This window comes from Nothoprocta perdicaria, unplaced genomic scaffold (assembly GCF_003342845.1).
Source record: "Nothoprocta perdicaria isolate Ctin4 unplaced genomic scaffold, notPer1 scaffold_417, whole genome shotgun sequence".
Lineage (NCBI taxonomy): Eukaryota > Metazoa > Chordata > Aves > Tinamiformes > Tinamidae > Nothoprocta > Nothoprocta perdicaria.
In genome coordinates this window covers 156989-177896 of record NW_020455663.1, presented here as the reverse complement: position 1 = coordinate 177896, position 20908 = coordinate 156989, and the positions used below count along the sequence as shown (strand labels likewise).

Genomic DNA, 20908 nt, shown 5'->3' with positions numbered 1-20908 from the left:
ATAATTAATTATGAATAAAGTGATAAGGAATCACAAAAAGGATATCTCTACATCATGTAAACTGTAATTGAACTTTTAGGTAAACTTTAGGGTTTTTTTGCTGAAATTGCATCATTTGCTGTGGAATCACAAAGAACTCTTAGAGGAATTCTCTGCTGGAGAGTCCTCTCTTAATACAGTCTAGGAATGGCATTTCTGCCCTGATAGTTCGGAGAACTAAATTACAAGAAAAACACCATTTAATGTTTTTTTTTTTTTTTTTTTTTTTTTTTTTTTTCCCTGCCCTTCCACACAACTGTGCTAAGGAGACACTGTTTTGGGTTTTACTATTTTGTGGCATGTACTCCACCACTGATTTATAATTCTTTCTGTTTAATCTCCTGCTATATAGCTGAAAGAAAAAAGAAAGAAAAAAATACAAGCACTGCTGTCCAAGCAGAGGTGAAAAAAAAAGTATATCAACAAAGAAAAATATCAAAAGAAGAAAAAGGAATATTGAAATGACAAAAATCTGTATGGCATGGGTTTTGTATGTTTACATTAAAATAGTATAATGAAATTTTTGTATAAGCTGCAAGCCTGTGGGAGTTGTTCTGGCTCCCTCTGTTTTAATTTTGAGTACATGCATAGATACTTGCAGCTGTCCAGGTTCAAGGCCTGTTGTAATTGGAGGTACCCCTTCCAGGTGAGTACTAAGGGAATTGTTCATATACCATTCCCAGTGTAATGGTTTCATAGGCTAAAGGATTTATTTTGTTAATACTCTTCTTACATCAACACTCTGAAAGGGTCAGTGTTTGCACACACTTGGTAGCTGATGGACATACTACAATGATGGGACGTTACATTTGGACTGCACTACTTAATGAGTACTCCAGAACTTTCAAATAAGGGAAGCAGTGGAAGGATTCCTTTTCTGCCTCGTATTGCTTACAGAGGCACAGAGGTATTTCTTTTTCTTTTTTTGATTCTAAATGTAAAGTCTCTGATGTAAAAAGCTTCTGAATTTTATTGCACAGTTCCTTTTTATTTTTTTGACTCCTAAAGGAAAGTGTACCCATCTGACCTACAAAAATGAAAAAATATACTATATGTAAGGTCTTTTGTAAGGGAACTACTTTTTAAAAATATTATTTTTCATCCTTCTTCTTATTAACAGCTTATCTTTGCTTGAGTGGAGTTTCAGGAAAGGCCAGATTATTTTAAAATAATTTTGTAATAAAAAGAAATCACACATTGGAAAGCTATTCAAATGAAGGGAAAGAGGCAATTTTTCATCTCATTTTCTTCTCTTTCCTTCAAATTTTAGATTGAAAAGCACTGCACATCTGGAAAATTGTTTTTAATTATATTTAAAATTGAAGACAGTATTATAATTCTGAATTAATTTGAATGAAAAATGAAATGCAATATATAATAATGGCTCTATTCAATTTGCTATTCACAGATTTACTTGTATGTCTGTTTCATTAGTTCTTCTAATATATTAAGGTTCAAGCAAACTGAAGAAATTGAAAGAAATATGACAAATTTTTCAGCATGGTATTACATATTTTAGGTTCTCTTACAAGTGCATTCTTACACTGAAGACAGTTTGAGTTACATCTGTGCATTTACAAGTGAAATCAGTCCCTATTTTCTTAGCTGTTCAGTCAGGAAAAAAAAAATAGAGATGTTATATAAGTTGAATTCATTCACATAGTAAAGTTATAAAATTCTTTCTCAGTATAAAACAAATAATGCATTCATACATTCTGGAAAAATAAAAGTTTCCCATGAAGAATAATGGTAACTCATTTAAAACTGGTTTATTTCCAGTTTTGTCATGCCTTCTAAAAGCATTCCTAACAGTTTAATCCTATATCCACTTCTGATATTGATTTCAAGGGGACAAATAAGATCTCCTTCTGCAAGGCTGTCATACACTACATAGAGTTTCTAGTTTCTAGCAGTGTTATGCTCTGGCTTATCTACTAGCTTGACAACACAGTAAATTATTAGATATTTTCTCATCATACCTTGAGAATTTTGCACATTATCTCATAAACTGAAAATGTTTTCTCTGCTCGTGTCCAATCCCACGTTGTGACCTTGGAAGAAAAAAAAAAGAAAAAGAAAAAAAAAGAAAGAAATATTTTTCTTTATTTAGAATGAAGTTTATTAGAAAAAAAAAAAAAAAAAAAAGATCTATCCATAAAACTTTCTGCCCTTTATCTCCTGCATAACATGTACAAAAAGAGGAAATACTGCCTTAGAGAAATAACTACCAGGGACCAGACTGCTGCCTGGAGGTGGTGCTGAGGAGATGTTCTGCCTGTCCCCTTGGGCATCTCACAATGGCTTTGCATGCTGGCTGCTTTAGGCTTTACCTGGGAACCTCCAGTCCACTCTGGTGAGGGCCTTGCACTCCAATTCCCGCTGAAAGCAGTCCTTGGACTCCTCTGACAGAGCCTGGACTGCAAAAGGGCTTTTCCTTCTTTATTCCTTGCAACTGTGTGCTACAATCTGCCCAGTTATCTACTTGCAAAGGTACCAAAGGATAAAACCAAACCCTCCAACTCTGCCCTGTCCTAGATACTGTTTCATATGTAGGGCACTAACTAGTCTCCACAAGGCTTTCCATTCTGGGGAAAAGTAAAGGTAATGGGCAAAGATTAAGACTTGAGCAGGAAAGAAAGGGATAGATAAATTTATTCAGTCATGGAAGAGTCAAGGGGATCACAGCAAACTGTAAATAACTCTAAGGAAACTGAGAAGGAAGAATTATTCACAGTCTCAGAAGATACAAGAATAAGCAAAATGGATTATAAATGAAGAAAAAATCTTAATGATAAAGAGAAGAGAGGTCCAGCCCCAAAGCAATTGTTTTTGTATCTGAACATGCAAAGAAGTACTTTTAATCAAATAAAAAAAAAAAAAAAGGAGGAGAGGACAGCTTGTGCACTGTTTAAACACATGTCTCTCTTCAGTCTCTGAAAAGGATCATTTTAGGGGGTAAATAAATATGCAAACAGTATATGACATATTTCTACAAAAATTTTAAGAACCCTTCCACTTGTTCCTTAAGGAGTGTGCTTGTCATTCTTCTTCCCTCCTAGCTAAGGAGAGAAAGTGTTTCTGTTTTACGTTTGAACTGCCTTCTTATCTTCAAATAAGAATCTCACAAAAAAAAAAAAAAAAAAAAAAAAAAAAAATCAAGTAGCACCTGCAGTCCAGCTGACATAAGACCTATAAAGATTTCAAACATTGATGGCTTGTCTCATATATAGAAGCCTCCCAGCACTGTCCTCTATCACACCACCACAGCCAGCAGCCCCCCTGCAGCACTGTAAAGAGCATGTTCCTTCCTCCTCCATTAACGATCACCCAACTACCTACAGCATATTACTTCTTATGACTGAATCCTCCATAAAGATGTCTGTAGCTGTCTTCTGTAGTGCTTACAAAAGAAAAATTCTCCCCTTTTCTATTGCACTAGTCCCTTCAGAATTGTTTCTGCTTTTATCTGGTATCTAGAAACTTCACCTGATGGCCAGAAAATACTCAAGTATGTCTGCTAAAACCAAGGGGGCTACTTTTGAATTTAAGGTGGTCAACATCGTAATTTGGTATTTTATCCTTTTTGAAAACATCCACCAGCAAAGGCCAAACTCCCATTTCTAGGGCTGAATCAGTGAGCCAGCAGTTAACAGCACTGAATACACTGAGTTTCGGTTCATTCCATTCTATGTCTAATTCCATTCTTCATGTTCTTTAACATGACCCTAAAATGCTTTGCTAACCAAATAAATGTGAGCAATGACTGAAGAATAGTGTAAAAAACTTGCTAGCAAGCTTAGAGCTACTTCATTCAGAAAGCAGCTTCTGTTTGGCTATGGAAAGATACATTTTAAAAGCAGTTCAGAAAATTCATCCAATAAAGTGAATAAATGAACTCATACTACTCTCCCTGTTGACAATACTGGACTGCTACTGGTTCCTTACCTAGTGACTTAAAAGTTAGCCAGAGTTTATTGGCATTTACTGCAGTATACATATATCGTAAAAATATAAAATACAATGCTGGCTATGAAACAGCAGAAAAAAATTTGCCCTGTGTTTCCAGTCAAATTTCAATTAACATATTTGACCTAAACATTTGCTTTCCTACCTTCGTTCTGGTGCTCTCAAACAGTAAAAAATTGCTATATTCATGATGAAATCTAAAGATAGAGATAATGCTCTGCAAGACTTGTCATTTCCACAGCATGTAAAAAGCTTTGATATTTTCAAAAATCTCAGTAGTTTGCCTTTTGAATGATAGCTCAGTAAAAATCTAGTTATCTTCCTTAAGGCTTTTTCTTCATGCCAAAGGGATATGAAAAATCCCCTTTTAGTTTGAGTACTTTTTTCTTTTATTTTTCCTAAGTGCTCCTGCAAGTGGGTGCAAGAAGTACTTGTTAGTTGCAAAATCATCTAGTGAACATCTATTTTCTATCAGTTTTACACCAGCTCCCAGGAACTTTTCTGTGCTGTAAGCTGCAATTGTGTCAGCTGAATAGGTGATATCTCAGTGTGAAAAAATTCTAAATATTACATGAAATAATTGTATTTAATAGCCCTTACTCCTGCTAAATATGATAGATATACTTACAGGAGGTGCTATAAATTTATAAAGAGAAGATCCCCTCAGTGCTAGAAACTTTGGTGTGTACATTCGATCCTGAAGGGAGTCTTGTTCCCGTTCTTCCATCCAGCCCATATAGACTATCTGACAGAAAAATCAATAGTGTTGACAAATTTCTCAGATATTTTCTTCAAATGAATTACAAATATTTCACACAAGTAAGCTGATGTCTGTCAAATCTTATACAGCTACAAACCTTGAATCACTGACAAAATACAGTTTATTGGCAGTTCACTTATCATCTCATAATTGTATAAAGAAAGCCTGTTATAACAATCTGAAAACATCAGAACAAATATGTATCATACTAGCAATACCCCAAAATAGCTAAAACACATGCTTAGCAGATGTTAAAGGTATATTATCCTATTAAAATCTCTCTGAAGTAATACTACATATTTGATGAGAAAATACATCAGAGAAATTTAATGTGAGTAAGTGAAGTGTAAGGAATCATTAAGCAGAAAAAAATAATTGTCACAAAAATAGTGAAAGAAGAGAAGAACATATAGATAGATAGAAATACAGATAAATGGGATTTTAAGGCAATAAAAGCAAAAATCCTGGAGTACACCCATTATATACACCCTACTAATTGAATGAGTTCAAAATTTTTGTTTACTGTGATAACATACATCAGTTAAAAAAACACTATTGCACTGAAAATTGTACTGCATTTTTAAAGTATTGTCTTAAAAACGAATGCTGCATAATTTATATTATTTTAAAATTTGATTTGTCTTTTTCTCAACATACATAACATGTTTGTAATTCATCTATTAGCATATTAAAGCATTTTCTTAAAGTTTTAAACTCCAGAGAAAAATATTTTTGTTAGGAAAGTGAAATAAGAAGGAAAGAAAATACCAAGATTTTTGAAGGAAATGGTAATTTTTTTTATAAAATCACAGAATGGTTGAGGTGGGAAGGGGTCCTTTACAGTAGGGTGGGAAGGGGTCATTTACAGTATGTTGCACAGGGTCATGTCCAGACAGGTTTTGAATATCTCCAAAGGAAACTCTACAACCTCTCCAGGCAGCCTGTTTCAGTGCTCTATCACCCCCACAGTAAAGAAGTTCTTCGTATGGAAAGGCAACTTCTGTGTTTCAATTTGTATCCATTATCCTTTATCCCATCTCTGTCCACTACTGAGAAGATGCTACCAATCTAGCTACGTCCTCTAAATATGAATTCACAGTGGTGCATTAAATAATATGATACTACAAATTTTGTATCTGAATTACAGCAGGTGATTTTTTTTTTCCAAAAATTCGTATTTAGGTGTTTTGAACTTCCTTACATGGAAATAGGGTAATAACAACCTGTTTTCAGCCACTCTATTTAGAACATTCTTCATTTACAGCTGAAGTGCAATTAGAAAATCTTGGACTTTTACCATTATGTGCGCTTTTTTGGAAATAAATTTAGGAACTATGACATATTCAAACCCATTTTAGGACAATGTTCACTACTCATCCATCTATCAAAAAATATGAGAAACCTTACATTAAATCTGTGAAGAATAGGCTATTACTTACTACTATGCTAAATTCTAGACAATATCTGAAAAAAGGAGTAAACACATCATGCAACTTTTGATTTATAAACATGCTATTAATAGCAAATAATAATTTCTAGTGTGTACTGGTACACTACTTCTATGGAAAAACGACTCAACTCATACTTCACACAGACCATATAATAGAACAGATCAGAAGCATCAGAACAGATGCTTTTAAGTGCATTTGTGAAAATTGTTTCTACACTTACTAAGTATGAGTCCTTCACTTTCCAATGTCCTGATGCATTGTGCATGGAATAGCGAAAACATAAGGAAAGCAATCTAAGAAAAATAACTGTAATCACATTAATAGTCAATGAGCTAGTACGTTTGCTGATATATATTGCCTAAATGTACCTATTACTCTTCAAATTGTACATTTTATCATTTGAAACCCTATATGTCATAATTTTCTACAAGGAAACAAGTTATACAAGTTATTATTTGATTACTGTTGGAAAGAAGCTTAATCAACATTATTTCTCTGTTGAATTTTACTGCTGCACACTTGAAATTCCTGCATTAATAAAATCTCTCTGTACATACTCATAATACTACTCTCTGTTACAGTTTACTAGATTCTTTATATTCTACACATGTGTATGCAGGGAGACAGGGAGAAGGTCTGCTGTTCTCACACCTACAGTCAAATCTCGACATTTGGTTGTATTGCTCAGAGCAAACATCAATTATCTAAGACAGTTTTGGATTCAATTAATAGTATTTGCTGTTTTTGTGATTTAGCATGTTTGTAAGGCTTCAAAAGACTGAATCATGCCACAGTACTCCAGAAATGAGTATTTGATACTTCACTGACATGCAATAACTGAACTGCCATGCCCTGATATCTCATCACTTCTAAAAGAAAAACAGTCAGAAAGATAACCTGACATGCTGACTGCATTTTGAATGTTTATTCAGATTTCCCTCACTTCTGCTTTTTCATATGCAATTTAATGCAAAAATAAAAAGAAAACGAAAGTACAAACTCCTAATCCTCTGACTTAGAAGGACTCTGTAGAGTAAAAAAGAGACACTACAGAGAGGAGAAAAAAATGTATTAAAAAAGTATGTATATAAGTAAGTTTGGCACAGTTTTCTCCATGTAACAGATAAAGAATGAATGGCTAGTTTCTAGAAACTGAGGCACCTACTTTTTAAAATTAATTATACTGAATTGCTTTGATTCCATCTTTGAGTTGTTTCATTAACTTTGGACACGCAGTAAGATATCATCTTGCCTGACGATATCTAATATCATTGTACCACGACAAATAATCTGTGTTCAGCTAGTGTCTTTCTTTTTTCTTTCACACATTGTTCATTTCATTTTATAAGGTTTCTACTTCTACTACTCATCAGGATAACAGGATAAAGTCACTCATGCTCTGCAGATATATTGATATTTCACATTTGATTGCCTTAATACTATAGCAGCCATGAAATTTAAGGCAATTGCTCTTTTAGTTATTTCTCCCTTGCCTCTTCTGCTCATGAGAAGAAATTAGATTGATTTTTCCTTCTGTTGTAAGGATTTGTTACCAAAAAGCACTTTTCTCTTTCACCTGGTATACTCACTATTACCCACTGAATTGTTAATTGCTAAATGAATTGTTATGACTGTCTAATTATAATTAGGAGCACGTAGAAGTTGTTCGCATGTGTGTATATATGCATGTGTGGATTAAAATAATATGGGTTAGATTTTGGAAAAAAAGGACAAAGCTTAATAAATAATTTATAACTAACTAATGTCTAACTAACCATCCTGAGAAGATAAAGATAGATAAAATATTATCATTTTTTTTATGTGATGAAGCTTGGAAATTGATTATTTTTCACTTCTGAGATAAAAATGAAGTCCTGAGCCATTTATATTAGAATATTTCAGAATATTTCAGAATATTTAAGGTTGGAAGGGACCTCTACAGATCATCTAGTCCAACCTTCCTGCTCAAGCAGGCACACCTAGAGCATGTGGCACAGGGTGGCATCCAGGCGGGTTTTGAAGACCTCCAGAGTAGGAGACTCCACAACCTCCCTGGGCAGCCTGTTCCACTGCTCTGTTACCCTAACAGTAAAGAAGTTGCTCCTCACCTGGAGACGGAACTTCTTATGCTTCAGTTTGTGGCCATTACCCCTCGTCCTATCGCTGGCCACCAGTGAGAACAGCCTGTCCCCTTCCTCCCTGCATTCTCCCTTCCTGAACTTATACATATTAATCATATCCCCTCTGAGCCGTCTCTTCTCCAGAGAAAACAGGCCCAGCTCGCTCAGCCTCTCTTCGTACGAGAGATGTTCCATTCCCTTAATCATCCTGGTTGCCCTTCTCTGGACCCTCTCCAGAAGCTCCACGTCCCTCCTATACTGGGGTGCCCAGAACTGAACACAGTACTCCAGGTGCGGCCTCACCAGAACTGAGTAGAGGGGCAGAATCACCTCCCTTGACCTGCTGGCAACGCTCCTCCTGATGCAGGCCAGGATGCCATTGGCCTTCTTGGCCACGAGGGCACACTGCTCACTCATGGTTAACTTAGTGTCAACCAGGACTCCCATATTACTGAGAAATATTTTATCTTTGACTTCTAAAAAAGCTTTGACTATAAATAGCATAAGAATATTATTTACTTGAAAAGGGAATTCTACTTTTCATAATAATAACTCATCAATATGTAAAATGTAAATGAACATAAAATTTAACTTGTGAGATTTGGAACATACAAGTTCCAACATGTAGACCTAGCCTAAAATCTTACTGAATTTCATGAGATTCTATATAAAAAGAAATATTTAAACAATAGGCACTATAAGCATGGAAATTAAATTGTAACAACAAAATGAGAGCACATGGTATGTCCTTTTACACATACGGCTTTTTAACCTTGGAAACTTTCTGTGAGCTAACTATAAACATTATCAACAAAGGTTGGGAGGAAAATAAAATGTTGTATGTGATAACATCCACAATTTTGCAGCCATAATATCTTCTAACCTGCCTAAAGCAACTCTTACCTCAAAATCAAATAGAAGGTCCAAATCAGTTAATTTAGTGTCTTTGTGTTCAGTAACAATGATTCAATAACTTATTATGGTCTAACAGTTAAATCATCTACAGATGAAAAAATAATTTATCTAAATGATAAACGAAACTCAGCACTCTCTCCAGCCAGAAGTCCATGTACTCCTAATTTTATATGTATTTATAGCACACAGGCACCCTAGTCCAAGTAAGATAATAATCCAAAAAGCATCATATTTCATATCAGTCCAGCATACTGCTAAAATACTTTGAAGCATATTAAAAAATAATCCCCTCTATTTTTGGAGACAATTCTTTACATTTTAATATGAGTTTTATTTTATTTTATGAGCAAGTAGGAGATAAAAGTACAGGGATATTTTCCCCATATGAATGGTAAAATATATGTGACTTTGAAAGGGAGACGCCATTCAAAGATCAGAACAGATTCACTGACAGCTTTTTATCTTGAAACTTGCACATTCATGCTCATATTCTGTGAAAATGTGCTGTAGGGCAATAGGATAAACACAGAGTCAGAAAACCAATGAATATGCCAGGCCACACTTGAAAGAATATGACAAGGGATAAGAAACTGAGATAAATCCCTCAATCCTGCCTTTAATATCCTTTAACTTGTCTAACTGTCCCAAAATTCATTATAGCTAATTGTCAACAAAAAAGTGAGAATTCACTAAAATGGGACTAAAAATATGATTCTAGTGTGATCATTAGCAAAAAGCAGTTCTGAATATATATATAAAAAAAAAAAACTAGCAATTTTATTCTGGGTTAGAAATTGTTTTTAAAGTCAACAGAGTAATTCATTCAAGACAAGTTTGAATGGATGATAGAAATACTTTGTTCAGTTATAAATATAGTTAAAATATCCTCAGCAGAATTTTTAGCTGTTCTGAAGATTCTGCTAATCTTTCCAGAATAATGTGGTTTTTTTTTATTATTTTTTAAAATATTTAAAATCTTTTTGCAACTTTCCTGCTAAAGAAAATAAAGCCCATTAAAACCAGGCATTAAAAATCTCACCACAAAATGTGCAAAGAAATCTTCCTTCCCAGTGCTATGAGCACATATACGTAGAATATTTTTCAACCATGTTTCACACTGGTTTGTCTTTATAAACAAGACTCATTTAATTTTACTTTTTAGAAGTTGCTCCCTTCTACCAAATCTGAATCTTCACCTGCTGTTTCATCTTTGATAAAGACTTATTCCTTATCTACTGATACTGACACACTTAGAAATTTGGCAGATTTTCTAGGTACTAATCCTAATCCCAAGTAAATAAACTAATACAAATAAATGCACATCTACCTTATTTTATTTTTTGTGAGGTATATCAAAATAATACTATAATTTCATAGTTAATGATATTTAATTATTATTAATAACAATAATTTTTTCCTTTAGCACAGAATATTTATGCCTATGCTTATAAAATACTTGAAATACCTCTATTTCAGAAACAATTGGTAGCCCTACAGTTTAGACCTGCTCTAAGTAGAAATTACTTGATACGAATACTTTCTGGTTGATTTTCCTACCAAGTTCTACCTGTCAGGCTATAAACTAATAATGATTTAGCATATTAAGCATTAGAGAAAATTACTCAGTGCAGACAGTCATTTGGGCTCCTACAGAAGTCTCTGGGCATATGTTTTAGAGTAACACGTCAGTGAATATGTGTGCATGTGTGTATACTACTACTACTTCTGAGTGTATATGACTATGTTATAATCAAGTAAAATGATAAATAAATGTAATAAATTAACTAATTTTTTAATCTTACATAAGGCTATTTAAAATTTGCCAGGAAATATTATATCTTACTTAAAATGAAATCTTACTTGAATGAAATGTGCTCTATATTTCAAAATTCTTTTCTCCATAGGTATTATTCATGGTTCTGTGGCCTAACAAATATCTAATGACTTGGCCATATAATAAAAAAGAAATGCTAAAAAAATGCAAATGTAAAATGATGCAAAGGAATTATTTTCAAAACAAGGCTCCTCTGTTGTATCTTACCTTTTCTATCTTATATGTTTTAGAATCATCATGGATAAAGATCACTTCCGTACCCTTGAACCATCTACTTATAGTAGTTTTTCATTCTCTAAGGAGTTTGCTTATTCTCATAGTTTATGGGAGACAATAAGATTAGAAAATATTGTAGCACAGTTTAATTTCCTTACTGGTAAGAACTCACATCTCCATCATGATACCAGATTAAGTTTGGGTATGGGTTTCAAGTCTTAATACAACTAATACACAGGGGTTTTAAACTAAGCTGTCTGGGAAAGCAGAAAATCCTTCTCAGTAATACAAAAAGAAAAAATCCCTTAATAGTCTGGGATCTGAAAACTGAAATAAAACACTGAAAGCATAGTGTATTTTTGCATATAATATCACAATAACGGAGAGGAAAGTTGTTAAGCGTAGCAAAACTGCTTGGAGCTTGTTATTTCCAAGGAAGGCTACTTATGCAATAACTACCTAAAAGGATCTCTGCAGAACTCCAAACAATATCGACGTGTTATTTGAAACATCTGTATTTAAGCTTATATTCAGCACCATCCAATTCCTAACTGTCCATTGAGATCCATCTGATCTCTCTAGACTCTCAAACTACACTGTTCTCCTCAAGCCTTCTTCTCCCTCACTTTGCAGCTTCGAAAAGTGATGATTTTGAGGTGCTGCATGATAACTTTCTGTATAAGTGAAGATACATAATTTACTTTTCTAGCTTCCTCACAATCTTCTATTTGTCATAGATTATTAATCCACAGCAACATTTTATCTCAAAACTCTTTATAGTTTGCTAGATGTTAATAGCTAAAGTTTATTTCAAACTTTCTTATTTTTCTTATTTTTAAATAAGTTTTCTTATTTCAAATACCTGTTATTAATTAGGCAATTGCGTACTAATACCAAGATTAAAAGATTTTTTTTTTTTTGTCTCCCTCAAATTATTCAGGCCAAAGAACAAATACATATACTTAAAACTCATTATTATTTAAATTTGCTTGACTTAGTAGGGAATTTAGAAAGTATGCACTTTTTTCTCCACTAAAGATTTTTTTCTTCCAGGAAAGACTGTTTGCAGCTGTTTTTACAGAGACAGATTTAGATGCAAACTGCAGGATTAGACACTAATATTCACTAATTTATTTTTTGCAAATTTATTAGAAAAGAGCTTTACAAAAATATTTCATGCTAGTCCCAGGTATTTTTTAAATACCCCATCATCTAAAGTAACTAGCTAGCTCATGAAAAAACTGCTGAATATTGAGCTCATATTCTTTATTAATAGGTAGCTTATTCAGATGATGAAACAATACATTTGTGACTGTGTAAAGCAGTACGCCTTCTTCATTTCATTAAACTTCCTTTCTTCTGGTAGATATTTCTCTTGTTTATCTGCTACATAAATCACTTTCAGAGCAGTGCAGCACACTCATGAGCAGGTTCATTTTGCTGCCAGGATATCATTGAGAAGACATGATCTTGCTGCCATCAAAGAAATTTACAGCTGACCTGAGACATTTCAGACATTCTCTGATGTTCCCAACAGAGCAGTTCTCTGCAAACTCCTTGATAAGGAGCAGGTCAAATACCTCTGGACTAGAAACTTATTATATATCACATTGTCATCATCACTCTTGTTCACAACTACAACTAATAAGAAATATGTCTTTCACTGGAGAAAAAAAAATAACCTTCATATGCATCTTTAATATATTCTCTTAATTGAATGTCTCCCTGCCCATTTGTTAAAAAGTGTCCATCTTTCAGAAGATTTGCATCTTCTGACCTAATGAACAAGTAGTGCGGTAGATCTTAGTAAAGGACAGGATTTCTGTTCTTTCATAGATTTAGAAAGATAAAGCAATACAGAAAGCTCAACACTCAAGTAGCAAGAAAATAAATATCATCCATTTTAAAGCCTATCAACTTCACTTTAATTAGGACTTATGCTTTGATTAATGTCTTTTTTTCTTCCTAAATGCATGCCCTGTAAATGCAATATAGTTTTGAGGCTCTAAAATGTCTACACATATGGATAAAACAAACAAAAACATATATTTCAGGTAAACTAGCAAAAGGCTATGGCTTCTTCTTTCTACTGCAAATTTGTTACATTCATCTTTGCCATTCCAGGTGAGACTAATGAAACATGCTGAATGAAGAAATCAGAATATTACAAGTGATAAGACAGCATCAGTCAGACTTCTGAAGCCTCCTCTGAGTGAAAAACAGTGATGCATTCATGTTTCTCAGATATAAGTGCAAATACATTGCTTATGAAAGCAGTTATCATCATTCCTCATTCTCCCCAGGTATGGTTAGATTTCAATGCCTGGATTCAGATTCTGTTTTAATATCATTTTTCTGCTCTTTGTCTGATAAGGTCTGGTGAATGGAACTTGGATAGGACTGGTGTGCCTTAAATTATCTAGCTGTCTAGATCATGCTACCCATGTGGGTCCTTTGCTAACATGCTGAAATATGCTATATATATATATGTAATATATATATATCCTTCCAAATTGTGAAGGGTAACCAAACGTCTGTGTTACACAAAAATGCAGATGATGTGGGTATTGCCCATCTGTGGCAATTGCCCATCCGACTGTATTACCGGAAGTTATATTTTGTTTTGAATGTTGTTTAAGATTAAATGTCTTCACAACTGGCTGTTGACATTCAAAGTGCTCATATAGCTAGAAAAAATGGGAACACTGAAAGTATATAAAGCTGTTCTCTATGTCTCTGGTGTTACTTCTTACATTACAAAATAAATATACATGACAGAAGTTCTATTATTGGTAACAGTGTCTTCACAAGACCTGACATAAATATTTTTAAACTGAGAGTTTGAACTTCAAAGCATTCATGGAATTAGCAGTATAGATATCTGGAAGTATATAAAACTATTCAGAATATAATATCGAAATGCTTCATTCTCTGATTAAACCAGAAACAAAATTGTATGGAATAATGCTGTTCACAGTTACTAAATGAAGAGTAGGGAATCTAATTGCAACTTCCAGTTCTTTATAATTTAAATGATGACATTTAAAAGCTGATTAGAAGAGCTATTAATGTTTGAAAAATATCTTTTGCTGTTTTCAGTGAGAAACCATTATTTTATAACGTATCTGATCTTCAAAAAAAGACTTCTGTAAGCTTAAACTGTTCTTCAGGCTTTCTCAGGGCTCTGAGAATACAGTAAGTAGCTATACTTACACACTCTTAGAATAATAGATATAGAATAAAATCTCCAAAAATAATTGTTGAAACTTAGAACAGAATTACATTGCTCTTGAGAAAAAAATCTTTTTTTTTGGAAAAGTAAATCAATGTTTGTAATTGAAAGAGGATAAAGTCATCTAAGGATGAAATTTTATCGTGAAGTTTTTCTCAAGAAAATAAAAATAATGAGTAATAAAATAAACTCACAAACAACAGAACACACAACTGGCAATATAACTTCAAATGTAATCCATGTATTAATAAATTTTGAGTGTATAAAACAACTGAAATGAAAAATATAATTTTAGAATTATTTATACTCTGAAAAGCTGTTCTAAGTGAAAGGTTTAAGGGTTATTGTCTATCTAATTTTGACTGCATTTACTGATTTATATAAAAGAGATATTTTACAGGGATTTTATTATTTTTTTTCCCATCTCAATGTCTTCAAAAATGAAAAGGGAAAATATTAAAGCCTTCAGTAAGCATTGTAAGAGATAAATGAACAAAATAAGCCTATGTATTGATATGAAAAACTATCAAAATGTGAAGAAAAATATTCTTAGAACATTTGCAATTCTCAAAGTTATATCCTCTTTCTGGATATATAGTTTAATGCGTGTATAAGCAGCAGAGAGAAGTAGCTGCTACTGGTGTGATATCTGAGAATTCGCAGAAAATACTCATTCATGTATCAGTGTGCTATCATGCTTACTGGCTATTGAGTATTCGCAACATGAAACTACTAGGAGAAATGGTTTTCTCAACATGTAAGTCACAGAGAAGAAGCAAACACAGAACAGAAAATATAACAGTAAATATTTTACTTTAAATTCTGGAGTAATGGAAATTGGAATAGAATTCTAATGGAAAAAAATACATTAGAAACCAAAGTATCATTTTTCTGTATAAATACAGTGATTTTCAGCTTTCCTAGTCCATAGTCAGTTAATGAATCATTTTAAAAGAAGAGTGTGACTAAAGATGTAAGAGTAGTATTTTTTTTCCTTCCTGAGGCAACCAGCAGCATGATTTTGCATTATGCAGCTGGGAGAAAGAAAGTCTATAAAACTTCAGTTCTTGGTTGTTTTTTTTATTATTATTAAAAAATAAAAATGGGAAATTTATAATGGAAAGAAATAATTTCACAGAGCATCAGGGGGAGAATTTTGTTATTAGACAAAACTAAAGCACCATTTGAAACTCAAGCTTCACATTCTCAAAAGATTTATATAACAAAATAACTCTTATTGGAGAGAATTTGAATTCATAAAATAAGCTTGTATATATAAACTTTCAAGCATTAACTGTCATTAGAAATATGATGATAAATGATATATCAATCTGCTGGGTGTGATTTACTCAGAAGTTATTTACAAGTATAAATGAGGATATAATTTTATTTTTTAACAAAACAAAAAGGGTTTTTTTTTTTTATATTAAACTTTATGGACATCAATAGCACCATTAAATGTGAATTAGCACAGAACTGCGAAGGTTACCAATAAAAAGAGATATAATTCAGAAGTTGCGTCTATTGATGGATTACTCAGTAACACCTTAAAACAAGAAAAATTTTACATAGAATGCAAAAACCTACAGATTAAAAAGCTTTCAGTACAGTCCTGCACAGTATCTTGCATGAGTCAAGACTACTTGTATCAGTTAATAATATGGCAAAAAATAAACAGACATTATAAAAATGTAATGATCAATGCAATAATGAATTACTCACTAAAGCAATTACATCACTCATTAATTATATCAAAGAATTTTTTGTCTGATGAATTGATTGGTTTTCAGATCATTAAACAATAACATAAGTTAAACAATTTCTACACAAAATACCTATTCTCTTGATCTAAAAAATGAGCGGGGCAGTGAATATACATTTTTAAATTTGATTCATGCAACAGTGTAAGAAAAAATCATAAACTAGTCTGTGAATTCTACAATAATGGGCAACTGCAATGTAGTAGCCTTCTTGACAGAAACATCTTATCCTCTATAACTCTTACTCTTTAATATTCCCTGAAGTCAAAGTGTATTTCAAAGAGATCTATAAATAAATGAACATACTAGGGCAGAGAGGAAGCCAAAATTTTGAAAAGCAACAGTTTCACAAGCATCCTGATAATTTTTTTTTTATTCAGGACAAATCATTAATAAAATTGATTGACATTTTTATTTCGTTAGTTGTTATCCTGAGCAAAATATTTTGTTTTTGACAATGTAAAACTGATTTAAAGTAAAAATTCAACACAATGATAAAATATTTTAAACAACTGATAAAATATTTTAAACAATAACACTCAAAATGGAATCAGAAATATCTAGTCTGAACTTTACTTCTCTTTCAAACAATTCTGCACATCAACCAATGAGATGAATACCCATAGGAAAAACAACAATTCAGTAAATCAAACTGGTTATATTTATGCTTTTATCATATTCTTCAGCCATATGTACCAGAGTATTTTGCAAGCCACAGGTTTTTCAGTCTTATGGCGTTGAAGAGTATTTCCAAAAACTTACACTTGCATGGATAAAACTTGCAGTATTTCAAAAACTTTATTCCCCAAAATATTCACTTTTCACTAGCGCTAGAGCTAATATTACTGGTAACTGCTTTTGCCTTAGAGGTACCTTCTTTTTTGGAAATTACAATGACAATAGTCTGAAAAATAAATGATTTTTTTTTTAATAAAAAGGAAATAATATTCTGAAAATGAATCCTACAATATACAACATTCAAGGTCTCCAGAAATCAGTTTTCTTTAGAAATACAGTTATTCAGTAGATCTATCTTGTGACATTATGTCAAAAAAATTGCATAGAAACACATTTTTAATGCTCTTAGTAGTCAGGTTAGTAGCTAGAGATGTTATGAAATCTCCATTCTCAAAGATACTTAAAAATTGACTGGACAGAGTCCTAGATAACCCGATGGATCTATGTTAGCCAGAGTTTTTAACCACAGCAAAGATCAACATTATTTTGTCCAAATCTAAATTGTTTTCTGATTCTATGAATTTTGATTACAGCAGTTATATCTGCCTCAAAACATATTTTAAAATATGCATGTCATACTATTCCTTGTAAACTAACCTTAGCATTATTTTATTCTTATTACAGTGCCAAACTATACATTGAGTACCACATCATATTGCATATTCATAATCCATTTGTAGTAGTTCATGATTTTCTAATCCTGACCATTTTAAATCTCCCCTAATGTTTAATGCAATGGCACATCAAACTTCTCACTACATAATTTCATACTAAAAATATTCTCTGTAAAGGAATCTTAACTATGGATTTCTTTCAGGTCTGAGGACAGTCTTGAGTCAGACTCAAGTCTGGGGACAGTAGGATTCCTTTACTACTCATAAGTAGATACTGAGACATGAAAGGATGAATCCTACTATCCTTTATAATCATTAATTGGGATAAAAATTACTATAACTTGTGAGAAGACTCTGGTAGTCTATGGAGATTGAGAAGGAAGGGGAAGACAAGGTGAGAAGTCAGTTAAGAACAGAATATAAGTGATAAATACCATCTGCTCACACGCATCTATAGTCTGATATGTGCAGTCTCTGCAGAAACCAACAGTATAGTCTTTTTGGTAGTCTCATTCCTCTAATTTGTGAGCTACTATGAACATCAGAAAAGTTTCATAATGAAAATCATGACATATGGGAAAGCTGAGTAGGAAGTACTTACAATTTAATTGACTTCCTAAACAGAGTAGAAAATCTGGCATGGAAAAGACTAATCATGTATAACTTTCACTCTCGCAAGTACTTAAAGTAGATCAAAATCTTACTAAACTAATTATAGAGAAATAAAGAGACGTAGGGCTACTCGGAAACTGCTTTAAAGATTAATTTMAAAACAGTGGTATGCTAGTATGACTGGTTGGAGAAAGAGAATCCCAGAATGCAGTTCCACTCTGACAGGCAGCAATGCAGAGAAAAGCTACTGTGAAAATCTCCACTCCAGAAGCTGAGAAAAAACTCAGCAGATAACTAGATTAATAACATGAAAGTCAGTATATTCCAGATAATATCACTTCTTTTTTTTTTTTTTTTTTTTTTGTGTCTTCTTAACTCAATCTTTATTGTGATTCCAATTATTTGTTTTGTTAGAATAAAGCTTGTTTTAATTTACCTGGTGATAAAATAGTATCTAGGCAATTCTGAAGGATCCCTAATTGGCCATAAGCCTATGATCTCTGGGAGTTAGCAGAAAAGTTCACAACTTTTGTTGAATTCATGTTGTGCTTAACCATTTTTCAAAGGTGGGATGAAGTCTGTCAGCAGTCAACTAGTCTCTGGCATCTCTCAGTATTCTTTTCCATGTATTTTATATTTTTTGGCAACAACATCAGAGCTTTCTTACTCTGCCTTTATTTTTTTAAGGGAAACATCACAAAAAGCATGTAACTGCCTCAACATGAAGTACAGTTTTTCATGAAATGATCGGTAAATCAGAATCTAACTATATTAGACAAAAAATAATATTTTTTGTGTTATATCTTTGAAAGTCATGCATATGACTGAACAGAATGTATGCAATCCTCCTTAAAAGATTATCAATATTCTAACATGATGATAAAATAGAATAGCATCAACTATTTTATGCATATTTTGTATTTATAAATATTCAAAAAAAGGCTATTAGAAAAAAAAGCAATAAGGGTTTTAAGCATAAACAGAAGATCAAAGGCACCCTGCCTACATACAGAATTTTATGCTAAAATAACAAATACCTGTTTCTGGCTTTAAAACAGTAGCACTTTTAAACTGTGTCTGTAAATGAATTTTTTAAATATCATTGTTTCCATATTACAGATGGAGAAGGCAAAGCATTCATATATTCATTAGAAAGGCTATATATCAATAATGCAAATTAGAACCTTTGAACTGACTTTGCTGCCTATTGCCTAAAATTTCTTTGTACTATTTTACATTGTACTATGTTTCCTGAAATTCAGGTAGTAGCTGTATCACTGGTTCCATGGAATATTATTGAACCAAAGGGGAAACATCAATGACCATCCAAGGCCAATGCAGTTCCACTGCACGCAGAAGTTTATAAACTAAATATATTTTGTTAATATATAATAAATATAACATATATATTATAAATATAACATATATGTCTATGATATATAATATATAAATATATAATTATTATATACTTATTATAAATATATAAATAATTAATATAAATATAAACATTTTATATTTACATTGTTAGAAGTTTAAGAGATTAACTGTTTTTACTTTCACAGTACATGTGATAGGATGCGCAGACGTTCTAAGTAGATAAAAAAATAATTGAATGGAAAGCAATGAAACCCTTCTGCATTTATATCTCCCTTCTCTCCGCACATAAACTGTAATTAAAAACATTTTTTTAAGCTTTTGACATCCCATGTGCTCTTTCAATGGAAGATCTACAGTTAGAGTATATGCTTCATTGATTTCAATTTATTTATTTAGATGATAATTCCCCAAAGGATGTGTGCGTTGGCTTATTAAACACTTTCATTCTAATTTGGTAAAATTAATGTTATGTTTCCTGGGAAATTTTGAATTCCCATCTGAAGTAATAAAAAAGACATCACAATAAATGATTACAATTTTTTTCCTGCTCTCAGCTTCCAAAGTGGGGAGGAAGAACAAATTCACGTTCGGTAAGCTACACAGTCTTGATTTAAGATATAGTTGATGATAGAAAATAGCTTTCATCCCCACGTCTTAATATTTCTAAGTATAATTGTAAAGAAATGATGATCTCAATCTTTTGTTGTTACTGCAACTTAATTTCTTTCCCTATCTTACTTTCTCGTTTTCTTTTTGTTACTACTTTCCAGTACTTTATAAGAGACCACAGAGGTTCAGCACATACCCAGCATTTGAGGTATCTATTTCCAAATAAGTTCCATGATGCTGAAAATTGTTTTGGTTGCTGAAAATTCTGCTTTGATGGAATATTTGGTTTTGGTTTGATGGACTATTTGGCATTTCATTCTGCTTTGATGGACATTCTGTTTTGGTTAAAGAAAAATACACTATCCATCAATAAAATACATGACAAAGACACAAATAACTATTTTATTAGAACAATAAATGACAATTTTATGGTTTAAAAAATCCTACTAATGTTGCCAGGATCAAAGCATTAATGTACTTCCAAAACAATAATTCTTCAGTTAATATTTTGAGTTTCAGGTATCCCTGTCCTATTTATATTGTATATCCAAATTCTTCAGTGGTATCAGCTGAGAATAAATATTTAGTCACTTAAAGGACTATTTGAAAACATCTCATCTACATAAATAGAACTCAGAGATAAAGTGATGCAACAAAAATTATCC

General features: G+C 32.4%; 1 protein-coding gene across 2 annotated transcripts in view; it reads right to left on the bottom strand.

The window, feature by feature from the left end:
* SNTG1 (syntrophin gamma 1) overlaps positions 1-20908 on the bottom strand; it is a 137015-nt gene that overhangs the window by 42822 nt on the left and 73285 nt on the right. For both annotated transcript variants that reach the window (XM_026045924.1, XM_026045925.1), the window contains exons 12-13: positions 4634-4750; positions 2019-2090 (exon numbers count right to left, since the gene is read on the bottom strand). In XM_026045924.1, the coding sequence (XP_025901709.1) occupies positions 2019-2090; positions 4634-4750 (189 nt within the window). The remainder of the gene's footprint in view (positions 1-2018; positions 2091-4633; positions 4751-20908) is intronic.